The 23476-nt window shown below is 41.9% G+C and overlaps 2 protein-coding genes across 7 annotated transcripts in view; both read left to right on the plus strand.

The window, feature by feature from the left end:
• Positions 1–7421, plus strand: part of LOC139537661 (protein FAM168A-like) — an 82453-nt gene extending 75032 nt beyond the window's left edge. For 3 of the 4 annotated variants that reach the window (XM_071339238.1, XM_071339235.1, XM_071339237.1), the window contains 4 exons: positions 287–429; positions 1172–1349; positions 1737–1876; positions 2357–7421. In XM_071339238.1, coding sequence (XP_071195339.1) covers positions 287–429; positions 1172–1349; positions 1737–1855 — 440 coding nt within the window. In that variant the 3' untranslated portion in view covers positions 1856–1876; positions 2357–7421. The remainder of the gene's footprint in view (positions 1–286; positions 430–1171; positions 1350–1736; positions 1877–2356) is intronic. The other variant, XM_071339236.1, reaches the window with a different exon arrangement.
• Positions 7422–9537: 2116 nt separating this feature from the next.
• Positions 9538–23476, plus strand: part of LOC139537651 (F-BAR and double SH3 domains protein 2-like) — a 63622-nt gene continuing 49683 nt past the window's right edge. Inside the window, exons 1-2 of one of the 3 annotated variants that reach the window (XM_071339214.1) lie at positions 9538–9790; positions 12564–12661. In XM_071339214.1, the coding sequence (XP_071195315.1) occupies positions 9770–9790; positions 12564–12661 (119 nt within the window). In that variant the 5' untranslated portion in view covers positions 9538–9769. Of the gene's footprint in view, positions 9791–12561; positions 12662–23476 lie in introns of those variants that run through there. The other 2 variants (XM_071339213.1, XM_071339215.1) reach the window with 2 other exon arrangements.

Below are 23476 nucleotides of genomic sequence, written 5' to 3' on the forward strand. Positions count from 1 at the left end.
AGGCTACATGTATTTTGTAAAGGAGCACTGTCAGTCCTAACTGTTCTCCTCCGCCAATGAGACACTCTGAATGTCAAGACAACTGAAAATGATCTGGAAACTGAAACTAGGTCTCGCTCACCACACGTTCTCTCTCTATCTTTCTGTCTCCCTCTCCTTTGCTTTCTCTTTCTCCATCTTTCCCTCTGCCGGCTTGATCTCTCTCTCTCTCTTGCTTTTTTCTCCCCGACTTTCCCTCTTGCTTTCTCTCTTTCCATCCTTCCCTCTCCCTATCTCTCTCATCTAGGATACACTGCTGGGACGCCCTACAAGGTCCCCCCTGGTCAGTCCAATGGGGCGCCCCCTCCCTACTCCCCGTCCCCTAACCCCTACCAGACGGCCATGTACCCCATCAGAAGTGCCTATCCCCAACAGAACCTCTACGCTCAGGTAAGGACCTGGCCTGGTTTCTACTCACTGGGGTTGGCTGTCTGTTTGACAATATCTGTAACGGCCGTTTTCCTCCTCGTCTGAAGAGGAGCATGGATCGGACCAAAACGCAGCGTTGGTTGAATACATATTTGTTTATTAATAATAACGAAGACGGAAAAACTCTTAAACAAACTACAAAACAATAAACGACGTGAACAGACCTGAACTTGTGAACATATAACATGAACGCACGAACCGGAAGGAACACACGAATGAAATAAACGAAAGAACGAACGAACGAACGAACGAACGAAAACAGTCCCGTGTGGCACAAACACTGACACAGGAACAATCACCCACAAACAAACGGTGAAAACAGCCTACCTTAATATGGTTCTCAATCAGAGGAAACCTAAAACACCTGCCCCTGATTGAGAACCATATCAGGCTAATTAACAATGAACCCAACATAGAAACACATAACATAGAATGCCCACCCAGCTCACATCCTGACCAACTAAACAAAGACAAAACAAAGGAAATAAGGTCAGGAACGTTACAATATCACCTACTGTACCTGCTTATAAGATGATTGATGACCATTCTCTACTTTTTGGGGGATTATTAGAAGACAGCTAGCTTGCTGTGTAAAATTAGCTGTGCTAGAAAAGTAAGATAAGCCAAATTCTACATTTTTCCATATTTAATATTGCCAAAGCATCCCCCCAAAAATGTATCTATTTTCTTCTCTTTCTCTCAGGGTGCGTACTACACACAGCCGATGTATGCGGCTCAGCCTCACGTCATCCACCACACCACGGTGGTGCAGCCCAACAGCCTCCCCAACGCCCTCTACCCTGCCCCTGTCCAACAGCCCCGCTCCAACGGCCATATGGCCATGGCCATGGTGGCCGGCACAACCATGGCCATGTCTGCTGGTAAGAAGTCAACACTCAACTACTAGGTTTGCAAAATTCCCAGGTTTTCCAGAAATCCCAGTTAGAAGATTTGTGGAATCAGGAGAGAATAACCAGGACATCTGGGAATCCTACAAGCAAGATTTCTGGAAAACCTGAGCACTTTGGTAAAGTTAAGGGAATTTTGTGACCCTATTAACAACTCAAACAAATAGTTCACACAACTATTACTTACAGTAATGTTTCTGTTTGGAGTAAAGGCTTTACTTATAACACGTTTATAACAGTATTCGATCGATTATTTCTCAAGAAGTTTAGCCACCGACATGTTTCCATGGTGATGACAACTGTCAGGCCGTGTTACCATGTTGATGACCTCTGTCTGTCTGATTGACCCTCTTTGCCCAGGTACTCTGATGACCACGCCTCAGCACGCCACTCAGCACATTGGTGGACATCCGGTCACCGTGCCAACCTACCGGCCCCAGGGGACACCTGGGTACAGCTATGTGCCTCCTCACTGGTAGACCCCACTGGGCCCCACTCATGTAAGTTACTGGTCCTAGATCAGTTTAACCTAACACAATGTTATCCCAGTCTATGGTTAGGAGAGTAAAGGGCCGATCTATTGACAGTGCTTTGATACATAAGCGCTTAGATTTGTTATTATTATAAAACAAAATATGTGAGTAACTGTAATTCTAAGTTTTTGTTTTTATTTAACTAGGCAAGTCAGTTAAGAACAAACTCTTATTTACAATGATGGCCTAGGAACAGTGGGATAACTGCAGAACGACATATTTGTACCTTGTCAGCTCAGGGATTCGATCTTACAACCTTTCGGTTACTAGTCCAATGCTCTAACCATTAGGCTACGCTGTCGCCCCTTGTCACTTAGAAAATGAATTGATAGGACAATTGTGATATTTTCTTTGTAAATTACATATATAATACATATTTCTTCTCCCTCCCCTCTCCATCCCTCTACCCCCCCCCCTCTCTCTCTCTCTCTCACTCTTTCTCCTCAGATCAGGAGTCAAACATTGCTCACAACTCAAGTCTTACATTGGTGCAGGAGGTCTGGCATACAAGCACCAAGTCTGTCAGCAAGAACAAAAAACTAAAGTGCAAGGGTCACTATGCATTATTTTGTGATTTGGAAAAGCTGCTTTTTCATGTTTTTATTATTTTTTACCAGCCTCAGATTTTTTGGATTTGTTTTTTTGATTTTGACTCTCTTATAATCCAGACACACACTGACCAGCAGTATAGTACATTTATAGTACATTTGTGCTAAACAATTGTGTGTGTGTGTGTGTGTGTGTGTGTGTGTGTGTGTGTGTGTGTGTGTGTGTGTGTGTGTGTGTGTGTGTGTGTGTGTATTTTTCTGTTCTGAACACTGGTTACGACGCAAAGCCAGTCCCTTCAGCCGTGAGAATGTACACGTCTTTGTATGCTGCCAAATGTTCTAATGTTTAAAAAAACATTGGGGGGAAAGCGCCGTACGAGTGTCGCGCCTAGTTTCTTTTGTGTTACGCCTAGATTATTTTCCACTTTATTGATTTGCATTCCCATTTCGGTTTACGTTCAAACACAACCATCTTCCAGCACAAGATAACAAGGGTCGTCTTCCAGCTTGTAGCAACAGTGCATTAACTTGGCTTCGTAAGATTATACCCACTGTATATCAGTCATGTGGTAGAAGAAAGACTAATACCGTAAGTACCGTAATAGTTACACACCATGTAGAGTACATTTTCAGTAAGTTCAGTGGACATAATTAGCTTTTACGTCTACTAGAGTATTGTAAGCAATTTAAATATCTATACATGAATATATATTATATATAGGAATACTGACGTGTGAGCGAGCGCCTGCGCGCGTTTGTGGTTCTTTTGTACACGTAAAAGCTCGCCAAACTTAAAAACACACTCACATTTAGGTATTTCAGTTGGTATGAGTAGTGGCACATGTACACAATACATATACAGATTTATAGGACATCACACACACAGACGCAAAAGTGTAGATATCATAGGATGCGATGGATAGATTGCTAGATAGGGTCTCCCTCGTAACTTGCAGGCTATGTTGTGAATTGAATCCAATTCTAATCTAGTGTCAACTGAAGTGCATGGAGTTTGAAGGGTGAGGCAAATTGTCAGTTGGACCAGGGATAGCTAAGTTGAAGGATTCAAGGGATTTACGGTCAATAGAAGAGAGGGGGATAAAGGAATACAAGGGGAGTAGTGAGTGGAAAAAGGAAGAAAAGCATCTAAATTGTGTTGTGGTCAAGCATCTATGCTCATAGCCTTGTGCTGCATGCCTCCCATTAATCTCACAGGCTGGAGATAAGTGTTATTCGCAATAAAGATCCCATGTGATGTCATGTTTACATGTTTAATAGATATCTAGACCCTAAACTGCACCATTTACCTGGGTCGTGTTCAGCAAGGCACGCCAGAGCAAAACGTTTTGCATTGGAAAACGACAATTTGTGTTCTTATTGGACAGATTCAGGTAGTACCGCTCTGTTTTAGTCCTTTTCTAAACGTTTTCTCGGGAACTTAACATGGCCCTGATCAGTGTCACTAGTTCTTCAGGTGACCAGTAGAGGGCAGTAGTGAGGGGTGCAGGGCATGCAGGAGAGTTAAGGCTTCTTCCGCACGCTTCAGTTTGGGTGGCGCCTAGCCGAACCGAACGAGTGGGCTCGCATACCTTCGACCTTCGCTTGAAAAGAGAAAAAAGACGCAATAGTACTGTTTGTTCATTTTGGGACTACGTAGCCAAAATAGGCCAAATTAATCTAGAAATCTGTCATTAATTTTGATGTTTTTGCAAAGGAGATCTTAGTTGTGCAATTTGACATCTAACTATGATGTTTGGTGGAGTATTTCTCAATTGAAAACATTTGCATGAAAATGAGTCGTTTATCATTGAATGACAGCCAACACTTCATTAAAGGAATGACAGCCAACACTTCATTGAGGTATTCCTACTGTTGACCAATCGCCGATGAAAGTGTGTAAACTTCGGCTGCCAAACTTCGGCTTGCCTCGCAAGAAAATAATTGTGTGCACGAACAGCCGAAAAAAAACCTTTGCCGAAGACCAAAACTAATAAAAACTCCACCAAATGTAGTCATCATATATACACATACTGTTCCAAACTGTTTCGGATGGGAAGCATGCGGACGCCTTTAGTGCACTGCTTGGTTGGCTCAGGGTTTTAAAAGGGCGCCCTATTCCCTTTCTATATAGGGCTCTGGTCAAAAGTAGGGCACTATATAGGGAATTGAGTGCTATTTGGAATACAAACAAGGTTTTAGAAGCCAGACTGACCTCAACAGAGATGTGTTTCAATCCAGAGAATTGTGTCATCTGGTCTCGATGTGTATATTACTCCGTAGTCCATACAATTGACACTAGTTCACCTGTCTTGTGAACTCTTCTAAACAATGGCAGGTGTAAAAATGCTCTAAAACATTATTTTGGACTTAGATTAGTGAAAGGAAACATTTAGTTGTCATGTTGGCCAACCTGCTAGGGCCTCCCTCCTAGGCCCTCCCTCCCTTCAGAGTAGCCAATAGAACAGGCTCAGGACATCATTGTTTCCAGGGCATCCAATAGCAGACACAATGGAAGGGAGTTAGGATCGTGAAGGGAATCATGTGTATGAGAGGAAGAATTTGTGTTCTAACAGGAAATTGGGAACATTTTTAGAAAGGTTTCAATCATGTCCCTTTAGTCGGGGCCAAAAACCCTATGACAGGGGCACTGAGTTGGGAGAGGTCCGTGTGGGACATGTGTTGACTCCAAATCAACCCCTAACCCGTACTCCCTAGCCTTTACTCCCTCCTTAGCCCCTACACCTGAAGACCTGAGAGGATTGGGATAGGTGAAATCAATATGGCTGACATTTCCACCCAGCCAATCAGAAGGGAAGATTTTACCATAATGCTTACAGTGTATTGATCCAGTCCGCCTACATCCACAGGAGTGACTAGGGTGTAGGGGCTAGGGATCCATTTGGAATTCAGAAATAGAGTTGGCAAGGAAGCAGGGTTCAGCTTGGGTGGAGTTTAAAGGTTGTGAGGAGGAGTTCCATACTAGGTTATTATGGTTCAGTACTAGGTTACCGTGTCATGACCACATATCAGAGTTATCATGTGAGTGTGTCATTAATGTATTGCACAAACATCTAAAAGTAATAATCTATACTAAATACCAGGTACTTAGCTCATATTTTAAGAGATTTCTTAAGAGTTAATTTAGTTCAATGCATTTGATAGGGTACTCTTTGGTCTCAATAAACAACAACTGTAAATTTAAGAGAATATCTGTTGTGAATAATTGCTACTGCTTTTTTCAATCTGCTACAATCAGTTAACTACTACGTAAAATGCTAAATGCCATTTTATTTGCCACAGTGTTACATCGCCAATGGAAATAAAACGTTTATTTAAAGGAGAGGCATCCTGCACCCAACATATGACAATTGATACAGTAGCATTCGCTAGTGAACGAGGTATAGCTAAATGACTAAAATGTAAATGTAAAAATGTATAGATGTGTAGATGAGTGAGGCATGTATACAGTCCTGTGTGAGAGTTTTTTCCCAACATGGCACTGGTCAGATTGTGTAGAGCTAACGTTATCCAACCGCTACTCTCCCCTGTCAGTAGCCTATCACAGAGCCAAACAGAACAAGAACATTGAAAACAAGTCTCAAAAGTAAATGTATTGTGCCACATTTTTTGGGAACATTAGAGGGAAGACCATCGAAAAATATAGTTTTGTAGTGCTATTCACTAGAACATGTAATGTGATGCAAGAGTTGAACAATGCATATGACTAGTTCCACAGGTCCAAGTCCGTGAATGCTATGCTGAGTGCTAAATCTTTGGAGGTTCAAAACCTCAAAAATAATTCAACCATGTGTACTATGAGTATAACTGCAGTGTTTTAAAAAAAGGCTCAAAAGAATGATAAACTTTTAATTTCTTGTATGTAATTTAAGCGCTTTTTACCATAAGTGTTATTTAAGGTTTTGTTTATTGATTGATGTTTATTATTCTTAAGATAGAAGATCTTTATTGTCAAACTCAAGTGGGTTGCCTCTTGGGGCTTCAGAGGGCATTTCAGAACACAAGTCTGTAGGATGAGTGGAGCAGATGTAGATGTGCGGAGGGACACAATCTGGCAACCCGGTCAGAAGCGACTGACATACAGGTCCCTCCTACTCGCTGGCCTTTTCCCCTCAAAGACCCAGGGCATTGAAACACGAGAGGAATGTTCAGAGAACCAAACTGACACCATAAACAGACGTTCCCAGAACATCCAGGGAACCTAATGTGCTAACTGGGCATAGACTGAAAGTTAGCCCAGAGTCAAGTCCTAACACTACAATTTATGTTTATTGAAACATGCTAAAGTGTATGGGTCCACAGTTTACGGACTGAAGCATGAGAGCTGTAGCCTGGGATTGAAACTTATTTTGTTACGTTTCACCATTGTTTCACTTCATGTTATGTAACAACCATGCAACGTAGCAAACTCAGTTTGAATTCTAGGCTATGGGAACTGCTCCTGAGTGTCTCAATGCCTGGGGTTTGAGAAGCAAGCAGCTCCACCAAGGTTGAACACACAATCTCTTTGCTTTGTCTGTTTTCTTTGGTCACAATGAACTTTGGCCTTGTCAAACCTTTGATTTGAACACTAATTTAGAGAGAGTGAAGTATACCCTTGTGTCTTCCCCAAAAAATAATCAAAGAAATTGTTTAAAAAAGTCAGCACCTTGAGATTAAAATGACTTCCCAACTAATGGCCCCCAGAGCTCTTGCAACGTTCTGTCACATGGTTGCAGCAACACTGGCGGAATGTTTTTGTAACATAAGATTGGGACGTTTGTAAAGCAGAGACCCACATCAGACTTGTGTATATGAAGTGTAAATCTGTTTTTGTTTTTATGTCATTCTAATGAGGATCAGTCAGTGATTCTGGTGACAGAAGTAAGGCAAGTTTGTAATTGTATAATACTTACTGTACGATGTAGAACATTCAATAACTATTAAACTCTTTCCCAAAAAGCCCAGCTTTTACTTGTGTTACATTTGTGTCCTCCGCCAATTCATCTTAAAGGAACATTGTGGCCTCTATAAATTGCAACAAAGCAATCAGTCAAAGGATAAGACGTAGACTACACTTCAGATTTCCAACATCAGCTATGCATCAGTGGAGAAATGTAATTGAAAGGGGGTGACCCTTTCTAATGACAACCAGGAGAACCACTGGTTTATAGCTGCCAGTATGTTTTAAATTGCCCGAATCAGCTGTTTTAAGTAATTTCTCAACCTTTAAGTCATAACACCTTTTGTGTAAGGGTGACAGCCACCTCCTCCACAGGGATTTTATCAATTAAGGCCAGAGACGGGTTCAAATATATGCATTTGACTATTTGTTATTTAAATAATTATTTTCTGTGTATCTGAGTATTTTCAAATGATGTGGCCCGAATCAACTACTCTTATTGGATGTACAGTGTACGGTATGTGAAAGTATTTTCAAATACTTATTTCTATTTCAAATACATTATTTCAAATACCAAACAAACATGGTTCAAATGCATGGGAGTATTTATGTATTTGTATAATTACTGTGTGTTTGAGTATTTCAAATACATGCCAATACTTTCCAATACTTAACTACTTGTGTTTTAATGACTTTGAAAGTAATTCAAATACCTTAAATAGTATTTAAAGGGCCCATATCCACAAGTGTCTCAGAGTAGGAATGCAGATCTAGGATCAATTTAGTATTTTAGATCATAATGATTACGATTATATGGACAGATGGGGAGCTGATCCTAGTTCAGAACTCCTACGCTGAGATGCTTTATGGATACGGGCCCAGGTCTTCTGGCCTAGGACAATTTTGGGAAATGAGCTGGTCTATCTTTAGCCCAGTGGGCCTATCTAAATTAGGGTTTTAGCGCTGAAATATCATTATTTTGCTAAGAATGGGCTGGTGTGGGGCCTTGAGGAAAAAATTGTCTGGTGTTAGAAATGCCTGGGCGGAAGTTCTGGTCCCAGTCTAGTTTCAGTTTCAAGTTTCAAGTTTTAATTTTAATGTCACATGCACAAGAACAGTGAAATGTCTTTCTTGCTAACTCTAAACCCAACAATGCAATAATCAATAACAATGTAATACTAGAAAAAAACATGAGAAAAAGGAAGAAATATGAAGATTACAATAAGTAAGTAAGCACGCTATATACAGGGTCAGTTCCAATACCATATTTACAATGTGTAAGGATACTGGAGTGATTGAGGTATATATGTATAGGGGTAAGGTGACAAGGCAATAGGATATGAGATAAGAGTAGCAGCAGCTTGTATGTGAATGGTGTGCGTGTGTAGTGTGTGTGCATGCTATGTGTGAGTGAGCAGATGATGGAGTGAATGTGTGTGTGTGTGTGTGTGTGTGTGTGTGTGTGTGTGTGTGTGTGTGTGTGTGTGTGTGTGTGTGTGTGTGTGTGTGTGTGTGTGTGTGTGTGTGTGTGTGAGAGTGTGTAGGGCCCTGTGAGTGTGCATAGAGAGTGCAAAAATAAAAATAAAGGTTAACTCAGATAGTGGGGTAAGATATTTTTTAGCTATTTATCAGCCTTATTGCATGGGGATAGAAGCTGTTCAAGAGCCTGTCCCTGTTAAATGCCCAGTTAACAAATGTAATTGCATTTTCCCATGAATCTCTTATATTATAAACACATCAAACTCAGTGCACAGCCAACGACCAATAGCCTACTTTAATCACAAAAGTAGGCCGACAACACAAGACAACCTGGACATGTTTTAGTCAACCATGTTGAATGATAGGCTACTAGAAATATGTATACTTTCGCCTTTACGTGCCATTTATCTGTGGTAGGGATACATCTCTATATTCATCTGAGACAATTGAGAGAGAATGAATAATAAAATAGGTGTATTTCTGAGGGCCACGGCATAGGCCGAAACGCACAGATGTGCATGGGTCAGAGAGATGTACTGTATCACCTAATCCCCAACTAATCCCAATGTTTATGAAGAGGACATTGCCACTAGAGAGATATAGCCCACGGCGAGTCTTCATCCCAACCCAGAGCAATTCAATCCCATGAAAAATCCCGTGCATTTCCACAGCATGTCGCCATTCTTCTCTCTTCCACCGGAAACCCCACTGAATCGCAAACTTCACTTTTATGTTCGCGGAGGCAGTCAATTTTTAACAGGACTTCGTCGGTGTGTTGAGTTTGGTCGTTATGGCCGCCTGAACCAGACTAACTAAATTCTCACAGTGCATGGTTGTCTTTCGATTATATCTAAATTACAGAAAGTTTTGCACGGGATTTCCGGATTAACGCAAATATTTGTTAGGATTTTTCTTGGGGGTTAAAATTCAAACATGCAGCCTCCGCCGAGAAAGGTGAGTTGTCCAGTTTTTACTTTCCTCTGCAAATGTTTCGACGAATGTTGGAAGATGCACGCTTTGTTGCAGTCCAACTTTAAGATATGTGCCCACTACGTCGGAACAAAGTTGTATAGTTTTTATCAAACGCAAATACGACCTTTTTGTTAGAAGGATACTTCTTGAAACGGTTATATTTTTTCTATGTTCCAAAGTAGCCTAAGAAATATCCTAGTATTCAATTCAAGGAAAACACATTTTCTCACCGTTCCAAATAGGTTGTAGCCTTTGCCTGGCTCACAAACTGACAAAGATGCATTGTAACAGTCTTGCTTTTGGTGGAGATAATTTGTAGTAAGCTATAGTGGTGATGGATGACTGAATTTGGACCTGTGTAAATAAAATGGCAACACAACAGTAGCTGGAACAGCAAAACAATTATTGTAATGGGAATCCTGTTACGGTATCATGTTGCAGAAACATTACACACCATCGGACAAGTCGCCGAAGTCTGTTGCGTGTTGATAAGAAATTGTACTGTGTTTTGTTAAAATTCCATCAGTTGAACCTGGACTGGATATCAAATTCTGTAAAATCCAGTTTGTTATTTTTAACAATGATGTTCTTAATGGGTTAATGGGGAAAAAAAACAATTATCACTATGATACGTATGCCATTTTTGTTATATTCATGATTAGCTAGTTTATGGATTAATTTCTCTCTCAAACCGGGTTACTTTAGCCTACTAATTGCTGAGGAATATTCAAATGTCAGTTGTAGCACTACAGATGAGTCATTTCCTGAAATAGAAACACCGTGGCCTATTAGATCAACCACTTGACTTGTTTGTAGTTGCCTGAATATAGCCTTCTAATTTTAACCTTAGTATATTTCCCCTAATGATCAGCTGTGTTATAAGTTATGATAATAGTATAATAATACAGTACAGTAGGCTGTGGTTCACCAGTTCACTTAAGAAATAGAAGTCAAATCACCACTACAAAATACTGTATTATAATTTACAGTGCAACACACCAACTAATGCACGGTCCAGATCAACTTGAGATCGAATGACAAGTGGAGATAAACACCATGCATGATGACAGAATGATCTTCTCAGGGTAGCCTATAAGGTCAGTGAGTGTAGTTTGAGCCCTAATGGTTTCCCAGTTGAACACACACCCAATTACTAGCCCTGAGACTGGGTTACCTAACCCAGGGGCCAATTAGAAGTCTACAGAGGCAACTGCTTTCCTCCACCCAGGCTTCATCTGCCTCTGGATTAGTACATAGTTGACTTCTGGGCCTTGTTCACTAGAAAATAAAATGGTCCGGAACAGGGAGGGGAATTGTAATTTTCCAATAAGATATGCTCAATTTTGTTTTGCGGTGCCCTAATGAACACGACCTAGATCAATTTAATGGCTTGGTGTTGTTATGAATGTGTCAACCGGAAACACGCAGATATCCAAAGACTATTAAAAAATAATGTGTTTGCACTTGGGAGCAATTTCCAAACGCCTAAAGGTACCACGTTCATCTGTACAAACAATAGTACACAAGTATAAACACCATGGGACCACACAGCCGTCATACCGCTCAGGAAGGAGACGCATTCTGTCTCCTAGAGATGAATGTACTTTGGTGCGAAAAGTACAAATCAATCCCAGAACAACAGCAAAGGACCTTGTGAAGATGCTGGAGGAAATAGGTACAAAAGGATCTATATCCACAGTAAAACGAGTCCTATATCTACATAACCTGAAAGGCTGCTCAGCAAGGAAGATGACACTGCTACAAAACCGCCATAAAAAAGCCAGACTATGATTTGCAACTGCACATGTGGACAAAGATTGTACTTTTTGGAGAAATGTCCTCTGGTCTGAAGAAACAAAAATAGAACTGTTTGGCCATAATGACCATTGTTATGTTTGGAGGAAAAAGGGAGAGTCTTGCGAGCCGCAGAACACCATCCCAACCGTAAAGCCCGGGGGTGGCAGCATCATGTTGTGGGGGTGCTTTGCTGCAGGAGGAACTGGTGCACCTCATAAAATAGATAGCATCATGAGGTAGGAAAATTATGTGGATATATGGAAGCAACATCTCAAGACATCAGTCAGGAAGTTAAAGCTTGGTCGCAAATGGGTCTTCCAAATGGACAATGAATGACCCCAAGCATACTTCCAAAGTTGTGGCAAAATGGCTTAAGGACAACAAAGTCAAGGTATCACAACGCCCTGACCTCAATCCTATAGAAAATGTGTGGGCAGAACTGAAAAAGCATGTGCGAGCAAGGAGGCCTACAAACCTGACTCAGTTACACCAGCTCTGTCAGGAGGAATGGGCCAACATTCACCCAACTTATTGTGGGAATCTTAGGAAAGTTACCCAAAACGTTTGACCCAAGTTAAACAATTTAAAGGCAATACTACCCAATACTAATTGAGTATATGTCATTTCTGACCCACTGGGAATGTGATGAAAGAAATAAAAGCGGAAATAAATCATTCTCTCTTCTATTATTCTGACATTTCACATTCTTAAAATAAAGTGGTGATCCTAACTGACCTAAAACAGTGAATTTTTACTTGGATTAAATGTTAGCCAAATACAGTTACTCAGTTTTTCACAATTCCTAAGGTGTATGTCAACTTATGACTTCAACTGTATATGACATGCAGTGCTCTTATCAGGAGTTGACTGTATTCTGCTCCATATACAAGAGCTGGATTTGGATGTTTTGCCCACTTCTATTGATATATATATATATATATATATTTGCCTCTCTCAGGTCAAGGTTACCCAGGAGCTGAAACACACTCAAGCTGAGCAGATAAGCAGACTACACATCAAACATCAGACAGAGTGTGACCTACTGGAGGACCTGAGGTAAGGGGAGGATAGAGGGGGGTGGAGGGTAGAGGTCGACCGATTAATCGGAATGGCCGATTAATTAAGGCTGATTTCAAGTTTTCCTAACAATCGTAAATCGGTATTTTTGGACACAGATTTTTTAAATATTTTTTTTATAGCTTTATTTAACTAGGCAAGTCAGTTAACTTCTCTGGGATATATGGGACGGTAGCGTCCCACTTGGCCAAAAGCCAGAAAAAATGTAGCGCGCCAAATTCAAATATATTACTATATATATCAATCTTTCATGAAATCACACATGAAAGACACCAAATTAAAGCTACACATGTTGTGAATCCAGCCAACATGTCTGATCTCAGAGGATTTACGGCGAAAGCACACCAAACGATTGTTAGCTCAGTACATAGCCACAGAAAAACACAGCCATTTTCCCAGCAAAAGATAGTAGTCACAAAAAGCAGAAATGGAGATAAAATTAATCACTAACCTTTGATGATCTTCATCAGATGACACTCATAGGACATCATGTTACACAATACATTTATGTTTTGTTCGATAATGTGCATATTTATATCCACAAATCTCGGTTTACATTGGCGCCATGTTCAGAAATGCCTCCAAAATATCCAGAGAAATTGCAGAGAGCCACGTCAAATAACAGAAATACTCATCATAAACTTTGATGAAAGATACATGTTTTACATAGAATTAAAGATACACTTGTTCTTAATGCAACCGCTGTCAGATTTCAAAAAAACTTTACGTAAAAAGCACACCATGCAATAATCTGAGACGGCGCTCAAAAATAACAAAATTTCTCCGCCATGTTGGAGTCAACAGAAATACGAAATTACATCATAAATATTCCCTTACCTTTGATCATCTTCATCAGAATGCACTCCCAGGAATCCTAGTTCCACAATAAATCGTTGTTTTGTTCGATAATGTCCATTACTTATGTCTAAGTAGCTACTTTTGCTAGCATGTTTAGTGCACATGTCCAAACGCTCGCGCAGATGCAGGCGAACTCGGACTAAAACTTCAAAAAGTTATATAACAGGTTGAAAAAACTGGTCAAACTAAGTAGAGAATCAATCTTCAGGATGTTGTTATCATATATATCCAATAACGTTCCAACCGGAGCATTCCTTTGTGTCTGTAGAAGTTATGGAACGCAAGGCGATATCATGAGGAAAGCGCGGGACCAGGAACTGGCAATCTGCCAGACCACTGACTCATTCCCCTCTCATCCGGCCCCACAACACAGCATAAGCTTCATTCCACGTTCTACAGACTGTTGACATCTAGTGGAAGGCGTAGGGAGTGCAAACAGATCCATATCTTACAGGGAATTGAATAGGCGATGAGTTGAACGTTGACCAGTCTCAGAATTCTCACTTCCTGTTTTGGGATTTTTTTCTCAGGTTTTTGCCTGCCATATGAGTTCTGTTATACTCACATACATCATTCAAACAGTTTTAGAAACTTCAGAGTGTTTTATATCCAATAGTAATAATGATATGCATATATTAGCATCTGGGACAGAGTAGGAGGCAGTTCACTATGGGCACGCAATTCATCTAAAAGTGAAAATGATGCCCCCTATATCAAAGAAGTTAAGAACACTTTCTTATTTTCAATGACGGCCTAGGAACGGTGGGTTAACTGCCTTGTTCAGGGGCAGAACAACAGATTTTTACCTTGTCAGCTCGGGGATTCAATCTTGCAACCTTATGGTTAACTAGTCCAACGCTCTAACCACCTGCTTTACATTGCACTCCACGAGGAGCCTGCCTGTTACGCGAATGCAGTAAGAAGCCAAGGTAAGTTGCTAGCTAGCATTAAACTTATCTTATAAAAAACAATCAATCAATCATAATCACTAGTTAACTACACATGGTTGATGATATTACTAGTTTATCTAGTGTGTCCTGCGTTGCATATAATCGATGCGGTGCGCATTCGCGAAAAAGGACTGTCGTTGCTCCAACGTGTACCTAACCATAAACATCAATGCCTTTCTTAAAATCAATACACAAGTATATATTTTTAAACCTGCATATTTAGTTAATATTGCCTGCTAACATGAATTTCTTTTAACTAGGGAAATTGTGTCACTTCTCTTGCAACAGAGTCAGGGTATATGCAGCAGTTTGGGCCGCCTGGCTCGTTGCGAACTGTGTGAAGACTATTTCTTCCTAACAAAGACAACCAACTTCGCCAAACGGGAGATGATTTAACAAAAGCGCATTTGCGAAAAAAGCACAATCGTTGCACGATTGTACCTAACCATAAACATCAATGCCTTTCTTGAAATCAATACACAGAAGTATATATTTTTTAACCTGCATATTTAGCTAAAAGAAATCCAGGTTAGCAGGCAATATTAACCAGGTGAAATTTGCCAGAATTTTACATAATTATGACATAACATTGAAGGTTGTGCAATGTAACAGGAATATTTAGACTTGTTAGACACCCGTTAGATAAAATACGGAATGGTTACGATTTTCACTGAAAGAATAAACGTTTTGTTTTCGAAATGATAGTTTCCGGATTCGACCATATTAATGACCAATGGCTCGTATTTCTGTGTGTTATTATGTTATAATTAAGTCTATTATTTGATAGAGCAGTCTGAGCGATGGTAGGCAGCAGCAGGCTCGTACGCATTCATTCAAACAGCACTTTCGTGCGTTTTGCCAGCAGCTCTTCGCAATGCTTCAAGCATTGAGCTGTTTATGACTTCAAGCCTATCAACTCCTGAGATTAGGCTGGTGTAACCGGTGTGAAATGGCTAGCTAGTTAGCGGGGTGTGCGCTTATATCGTTTCAATCGGTGACGTCACTCGCTCTGAGACTTGGAGTAGTTGTTCCCCTTGCTCCGCAAGGTCCGCAGCTTTTGTGGAGCGATTGGTAACGATGCTTCGAGGGTGGCTGTTGCGATGTGTTCCTGGTTCGAGCCCAGGTAGGGGCGAGTAGAGGGACGGAAGCTATACTGTTACACTGGCAATACTAAAGTGCCTATAAGAACATCCAATAGTCAAAGGTATATGAAATACAAATGGTATAGAGAGAGAGAGAGTTCTATAATTCCTATATTAACTACAACCTAAAACTTCTTACCTGGGAATATTGAAGTCTCATGTTAAAAGGAACCACCAGCTTTCATATATTCTCATGTTCTGAGCAAGGAACTTAAACGTTAGCTTTTTTACATGGCACATATTGCACTTTTACTTTCTTCTCCAACACTTTGTTTTTGCATTATTTAAACCAAATTGAACATGTTTCATTATTTATTTGAGGCTAAATTGATTTTATTGATGTACTATATTAAGTTAAAATAAGTGTTCATTCAGTATTGTTGTAATTGTCATTATTACAAATACATTTTAAAAAATCGTCCGATTAATCAGTATCGGCTTTTTTTGGTCCTCCAATTATCGGTATCGGCGTTGAAAAATCCTAATCGGTCGACCTCTAGTGGAGGGCTATAAGATGAGGGTGGATGGCAGTGGAGGCTGCTTCTCTATCCCCAGTTTCAAATCAACCCCTATCGCCTACTACCTAGGCACTTGTGTAGTTGTGAAAGGCTTGGATATGTATAATCAATGGCTACAATTCAACCTAGCCTGTCAGAGAGCCTAGCCCCTATTACCATATTGGTAAAAACCTACCCAACCTTTGTACATGTCTGTGATATGAAGTGCCCTTGTGGGGTAGGGGTTTATTTGGAAGGGGACAGTACTCTTGGGTCTGGCTTCCTGTCATTTGGCTTGGGAGGGGTGACAAAGAGATGAAAAATCACTAAAGATCAAACGAGCCAGAGATGTTCAGCCAGTCACTCTTGGAGGAAAATTGGTTTTGGATAAAAATAACTTTGGAATCTTCCTGGTTGGAAGATTCCTGGAATCAGGATGGAGTAGTAAGGAAATCTTGGAATCCTCCAAATGGGAATTTTGGTTACCAGAATAAAAAAATATTGATAGTTGGAGAGGGAGAATGATAGGGACAGGCAGTGATATAGTATAGGGAAGAAAAGGGAGAGCAGGGCCAAGTTCAGTTGTCAAACGTTGCAGATAGAAATTCCAGTAATAGAGCCGATGTGATTCCTAAGGGAGCAGACACACCGCACCAAATGTCAATCTGCCGTTCATTCATCGTGGTGTGTTTTAGGGACCACATGCTCGCTGGTGGGGGTGTCAGACTGACGACATGTTCGCGCGATTCTACATGTAGAATCGGTTTGCAAATTACAGCTGGCACTCTGTTCAGAGGTGCTAAGTCAGCGTTTCCCAAAGGCCTTTGGGACCCCAAGGGGTGCACATTTTGTTTTTTGCCATAGCACTACACAGCTGATTCAAATAATCAACTAATCATCAAGCTTTAAAATGTTGAATCAGCTGTGTAGTGTTAGGGCAAAAAACTAAACGTGCACCCCGTGAGATCCTGAGGACCGAGTTTTGGTAAAGCTGTGTTAAGTACACTCGGCCAGCAAACGCTATTGGTGTGTCTGAGTTTTCAGTGTTTCCCAACTCCGGTCCTCCAGTACCCCCCAACAGTACATATTTTTCTTGTGGCCCCAGACAAGCACACCTGATTCTACTTGTCAACTAATCATCAAACCCTTAAAGTTGAATCGTGTGTTTTTTTCTGGAGCTACAACAAACATGTGTGCTGTTGGGAGTACTGGAGTTGGAAAGCACTGCTCTACATGACTGGCATGTTTGTTCTACATAGCATATTTCTATCTGAATGTTCCAAAAGGTTGGTCCTATTGAACGCGACCCAGGGTTGTGTTCCCTAGGGGCAGTGGTAGCCTAGCGGTTAAAACTGTTGGGCCAGTAAACCGAAAGGTCGCTGGTTCGAATCCCTAAGCAGATAAGATGGAAAAATCTGACTGCGCCAATGAAGTGGATGTCGATTTAAGGCAGCTCCCTGTACCTCTGATTCAGAGGGGTTAGGTTAAATGCGGAAGACACATTTCGGTTGAATGCATTCAGTTGTGCAACTGACTAGGTATCCCCTTTCCCTTCATTAGGCACCAAACAAACTAAAATTGGATGGACTACTTCGGGGTTTCCCAAACTCGGTCCTGGGGCCCCGCCTGGGTGCACGTTTCATTTTTTGTCCTAGTGCTACACAGCTGATTCAAATAATCAACTAATCATCAAGCTTTGAATCAGCTGTGTAGTGTTAGGGCAAAAAACGAAACGTGCACCCCTTGGGGTCCCGAGGACCGAGTTTGGGAAACGCTGGCCTACTTGGACTCCAATAAGAAACACTCAGTTTGCAATGGAAAAACTGAAACTTAGGCTCGAATGAACATGACCAATGCAGAGGGAAAGGAAGAACAGGCCAAGAGGACATGCAAATCACCCGAGGGGAAGCCAGATCTGTTGTGTCAGTTTGGATTTGCTGAATACTGTAGCACTCAGACCAGTAATAGTCTTGTTTTAGCCTGAAGTGACCCATGTGGAATTTTGGCTATTCATTTATAAGTACAAAAATGGATGTAGCAACTAAGGATTCTAGCTTTAATTTGCAATGAAATGCCCAGTGTACATGACCAGTCTAGTCAAAGCCAATTTGCCTACTTCACCCATCAATCAAAAGGAACTGTCTGTGGCTGGGTTGTGTTCAATTGCCACTGAAAACGTTTTAAAACGTATTGTAATGGAAAACAAAAATAAATTTTTCTTATTAACCAGGTCTTGGTAGTCCCTCCCAGTTTCAGTAAATTTTTCTACATTTGGTGCCTAATGTGGGAGAAAGGAAAAAGACATTGATCACAGAAGGACTAGGCCAGTTGACGCTGTGGTTCTCGTACTGTTTACACGTGAGAGAGACAAGATGTGCCATACTCTGCTCACTCCTGGAACTGTAAAGACTCCAAACAACACAACCTGGGTCATATTCATCAGACATCAAACATAATAAAATGGACTGAAACAGAGGGACTATTTGGACATGTCAACTTTTCCCTCAACGTCAGTAAGACTAAGGAGCTGATCGTGGACTATAGGAGAAAGAGGGAAGAGCACGCCCCCATCCACATCAACAGGGCTGTTGGGGAGCGGGTCGAGAGCTTCACTTTCCTTGGCGTCCACATCACTAAGGACTTAACATGGTCGACACACCCGCACAATCGTGAAGAGGGCACGGCAGCGACTCTTTTCCCTCAGGAGGCTGAAAAGATTTGGCATGGGCCCTCGGATCCTCAAAGTTATACAGCTGCACCATCAAGAGCATCTTGACTGGCTGCATTGCCGCTTGGTATAGAAAATTAACCGCCCTTGATCACAAAGTGCTACATTGGGTAGTGTGGCCAGCCCAGCATATCACTGGGGCCGAGCTCCCTGTCATCCAGGACCTGTACGGTGCATTCGGAAAGTATTCAGACCCCTTGACGTTTTCCACATTTTGTTACGTTACAGCCTTATTCTAAAATTGATTAAATGTTTCCTAATCAATCTACACACAATACCGTATAATGACAAAGCAAAAACAGGTGTTTAGGATTTATTTTCAAATTTATTTAAAAAAAAAAAATATATATATATATTCTATTTACATAAGTATTCAGACCCTTTACTCAGTACTTTGTTGAATCACCTTTGGCAGCAATTACAGCCTTAAGTCTTGGGTATGACGCTACAAGCTTGGCACACCTGTATTTGGGGAGTTTCTCCCATTCCTCTCTGCAGATCCTCTCAAGCTCTGTCAGGTTGGATGGGGAACGTCGCTGCACAGCTATTTTCAGGTCTCTCCAGAGATGTTCAATCGGGTTTCATGTCCGGGCTCTTGCTGGGCCACTCAATGACATTCAGAAACTTGTCCCAAAGCCACTCCTGCGTTGTCTTGGCTGTGTGCTTAGGGTCATTGTTCTGTTGGAAGGTGAACCTCTGGAGCATGTTTTCGTCAAGGAGCTCTCTGTACTTTGCTCCATTCATCTTTCCCTCGATCCTGATTAGTCTTCCAGTCCCTGCCGCTGTAAAACATTCCCACAGCATTATGATGCTGACACCTCCATGCTTCACCGTAGGGATGGTGCCAGGTTTCCTCCAGACGTGACACTTGACATTCAGGCCAAATAGTTCAATCTTGGTTTCATCAGACCTGATTATCTTGTTTCTCATGGTCTGAGAGTCCATTGGGTGCCATTTTGGCAAACTCCAAGTGGGCTGTCGTGCCATTTACGGAGGAGTGGCTTCCGTCTGACCACTCTACCATAAAGGCCTGATTGGTGGAGTGCTGCGGAGATGGTTGTCCTTCTGGGAGAACCTTCCATCTCCACAGAGGAACTGTCAGAGTGGGCATCGGGTTCTTGGTCACCTCCCTGACTTAGGCCCTTCTCCCCCTTTTGGCCGGGCAGCCAGCTCTAGGAAGAGTCTTGGTGGTTCTAAACTTCTTCCATTTAAGAATGATGGAGGCCGCTGTGTTCTTGGGGACCTTAATTTCTGCAGATATGTTTTGGTACCCTTCCCCAATCTGTGCCTCAACACAATCCTCTCTCCAGGCTCTACGGACAATTCCTTCCACCTCATTGCTTGGTTTTTGCTCAAACATGCACTTTCAACATTGGGAACTAATATAGACAGGTGTGTGCCTTTCCAAATCATGTCCAATCAATTGAATTTACCACAGGTGGACTCCCAAGTTGTAGAAACATCTCAAAGATGATCAATGGAAACAGGATGCACGTGAGCTCAAATGGCTGCTTATTTGCACCACTACTACTATTTTGATCTCAAACAATTTGTCAGGTTTATAATCTGACATGCTATTCAACAAGCCACAACTCCCTAGATATCAGTCTGATACATCATTTATGATGCCTAGCATATCATTGGCTGTTGAGTCTTAGGGATGACCCCGACAAAAAAATAGTGGTTGACTGAGTCCTGTTTAACCTTATTTTTCCTTATATAGACAGAATAAAATCAACTACATATGCGCTGAGCTTTGTCTGGTGCTTTAAGCATACTGTTTGATTACATAATTAAGACACAAAGGACTCAAAGAACCCGATGGTCAAACTGTTAAAAAAAGGACACTGTGTGACTGGGGCACGTTGTCTCGCTCTGTTTAAACACATAGCAGTGTTTATTGCACTATCCAGGCTGAAGCTGTAACATCATTTCAGCCATTTAGTTTCTGACTGTAAAGTTTTGTTCTGTTACCGAAATCCCTAATTTGTTTGACAAGCATTCCCTATTCCCTCAACCCTTGCTCGCTTTACATGAAATGCGTGAGCATCACATGCATGTTAACAATAGGACCTCACCTATAGCCTATCATAATCACATCAATAAATTGTTATAACAGCAAAATGGATGTGGAGGACATGAAAAATTAACTCGAAACGGGCGAATGTTTACGGGTTACTCAGGAAGGAAAGAGGAAGTCAGATCTGTGGAGATAATTTGACTTAGTTGTGGAAACTACTGGGGATCTAGAAAAAGGAGGGTATAGGAGCAAGCGTTGCGTGAGTATTGTGTGTGTCAAACAGTTGTTGTTAGATTACAATATAATTTTTTCTGGCAATTTGCAACAGTGTAAACAATACTCTCTCCTCTCCTCAATTTCTTAGACAACAAGGCTCAGGCAAAGGCAGCTTTTTTTGTCTCTGCTGCTGCTGCCTCCACCGCATTGTTCTCAATCCCACTATACTGATTAACTTTGCTATTATGCACATAGCAACATAGGGAAAGGTGCCAATTCTACGGCGCACTGAGATTGAGAATTTGTTATAAAATAATGAGATTGATTAGTGTTGCACCATTATTTTTACATAATATAACCATATACAATTTCATTATCAAATGACTTAGGAGTGATGGATTGTGCCATCCCCGTGGCGTCCGCAATGGATTAGTCCACTGAGACAGGCGTGAATCAGACTGGTGTCTTGTGCACCATGAAAATAATAAAAATAATTGTTTTAGTCATATGTGCCGAATACAACAGACCTTACAGTGAAATGCTTACTTACAAGCCCGTAACCAACAATGCAGTTTAAAAAATACAAATAAGAAATAGAAGTAACAAGTAGTTAAAGAGCAGCAGTAAAATAACAATAGACTATATATAGGGGGCACCGGTACAGAGTCAATGTGCGGGGCACCGGTTAGTTGAGGTAATTGAGGTAATATGTGCATGTAGGTAGAGTTAAAGTGACATAGATAATAAGAGTAGCAGCGGTGTAAAGGGGGGGGGGGGGCAATGCAAATAATCTGGGTTGCCATTTGATTAGCTGTTCAGGAGTCTTATGGTTTGGGGTAGAAGCTGTTTAGAAGCCTCTTGGACCTAGACTTGGCGCTCTGGTACCGCTTGCCATGCGGTAGCAGAGAGAACAGTCTATGACTAGGGTGGCTGGAGTCTTTGACAATGTTTAGGGCCTTCTTCTGACACCGCCTGGTATAGAGGTCCTGGATGGGAAGAAGCTTGGCCCAGTCATGTACTGGGCCGTACGCACTACCCTACCCTATGTAGTGCCCTGCGGTCGGAGGCCAAGCAGTTCCCATACCAGGCAGTGATGCAACCAGTCAGGATGCTCTCGATGGTGCAGCTGTAGAACCTTTTGAGGATCTGAGGACCCATGCCAAATCTTTTCAGTCTCCTGAGGGGGAATAGGTTTTGTCGTGCCCTCTTCATGACTGTCTTGGTGTGCTTGGACCATGCTAGTGTAGCGTGGTTCATTCTGCGTTGTGTACTTTTAATTAGGACGCTGCCACAACTGACGGTCTGCTAGTTTAAATCTTTTTATTTGCCCTGCACACGAAGAGACAACACACATTATGTTAACCCTTGGCGCAGTCACATCTCTCAGGCACCTTGCTAGCCGACCATGTTAGTTTGTTGGTGATGTGGACACCAAGGAACTTGAAGCTCTCAACCTGCTCCACTACAGCCCTGTCAATGAGAATGGGGGCGTGCTCGGTCCACCTTTTCCTGTAGTCCACAATCGACTCCTTTGTCTTGATCACGTTGAGGGAGAGGTTGTTGTCCTGACACCACACGGCCAGTTCTCTGACCTCCTCCCTATAGGCTGTCTTGTCGTTGTCGGTGATCAGGCCTACCACTGTTGTGTCATCAGCAAACTTAATGATGGTGTTGGAGTCGTGCCTGGCCGTGCAGTCATGAGTGAACAGGGAGTACAGGAGGGGACTGAGCACGCACCCCTGAGGGGCTCCTGTGTTGAGGATCAGCGTGGCGAATGTGTTGTTACCTACCCTTACCACCTGGGGTCGGCCCGTCGGGAAGTCCAGGATCCAGTTGCAGAGGGAGGTGTTTAGTACCAGGATCCTTAGCTTATTGATGAGCTTTGAGGACACTGTGATGTTGAACGCTGAGCTGTAGTCAATGAATAGCTTTCTCACTTAGGTGTTCCTTTTGTCCAGGTGGGAAAGGGCAGTGTGGAGTGCAGTAGAGATTGCATCATCTGTGGATCTGTTAGGGCGGTATGCAAATTGGAGTAGGTCTAGGGTTTCTGGGATAATGGTGTTGTGAGCCATGACCAGCCTTTCAAAGCACTGGCTACAGACATGAGTGCTATGGGTCGGTATTCATTTAGGCAGGTTACCTTAGTGTTCTTGGGCACAGGGACTATCCTGGTCTGCTTGAAACATGTTGGTATTACAGACTCAGACAGGGAGAAGTTGAAAATGTCAGTGAAGACACTTTCCAGTTGGTCAGCGCATGATCGCAGTACACGTCCTGATAATCCGTCTGGCCCTGCGGCCTTGTGAATGTTGACCTGTTTTAAGGTCTTACTCACATCAACTGCGGAGAGTGTAATCACACAGTCGTCCGTAACAGTTGCTCT

The sequence above is a fragment of the Salvelinus alpinus genome, chromosome 13 (assembly GCF_045679555.1).
Source record: "Salvelinus alpinus chromosome 13, SLU_Salpinus.1, whole genome shotgun sequence".
Taxonomy (NCBI): domain Eukaryota; kingdom Metazoa; phylum Chordata; class Actinopteri; order Salmoniformes; family Salmonidae; genus Salvelinus; species Salvelinus alpinus.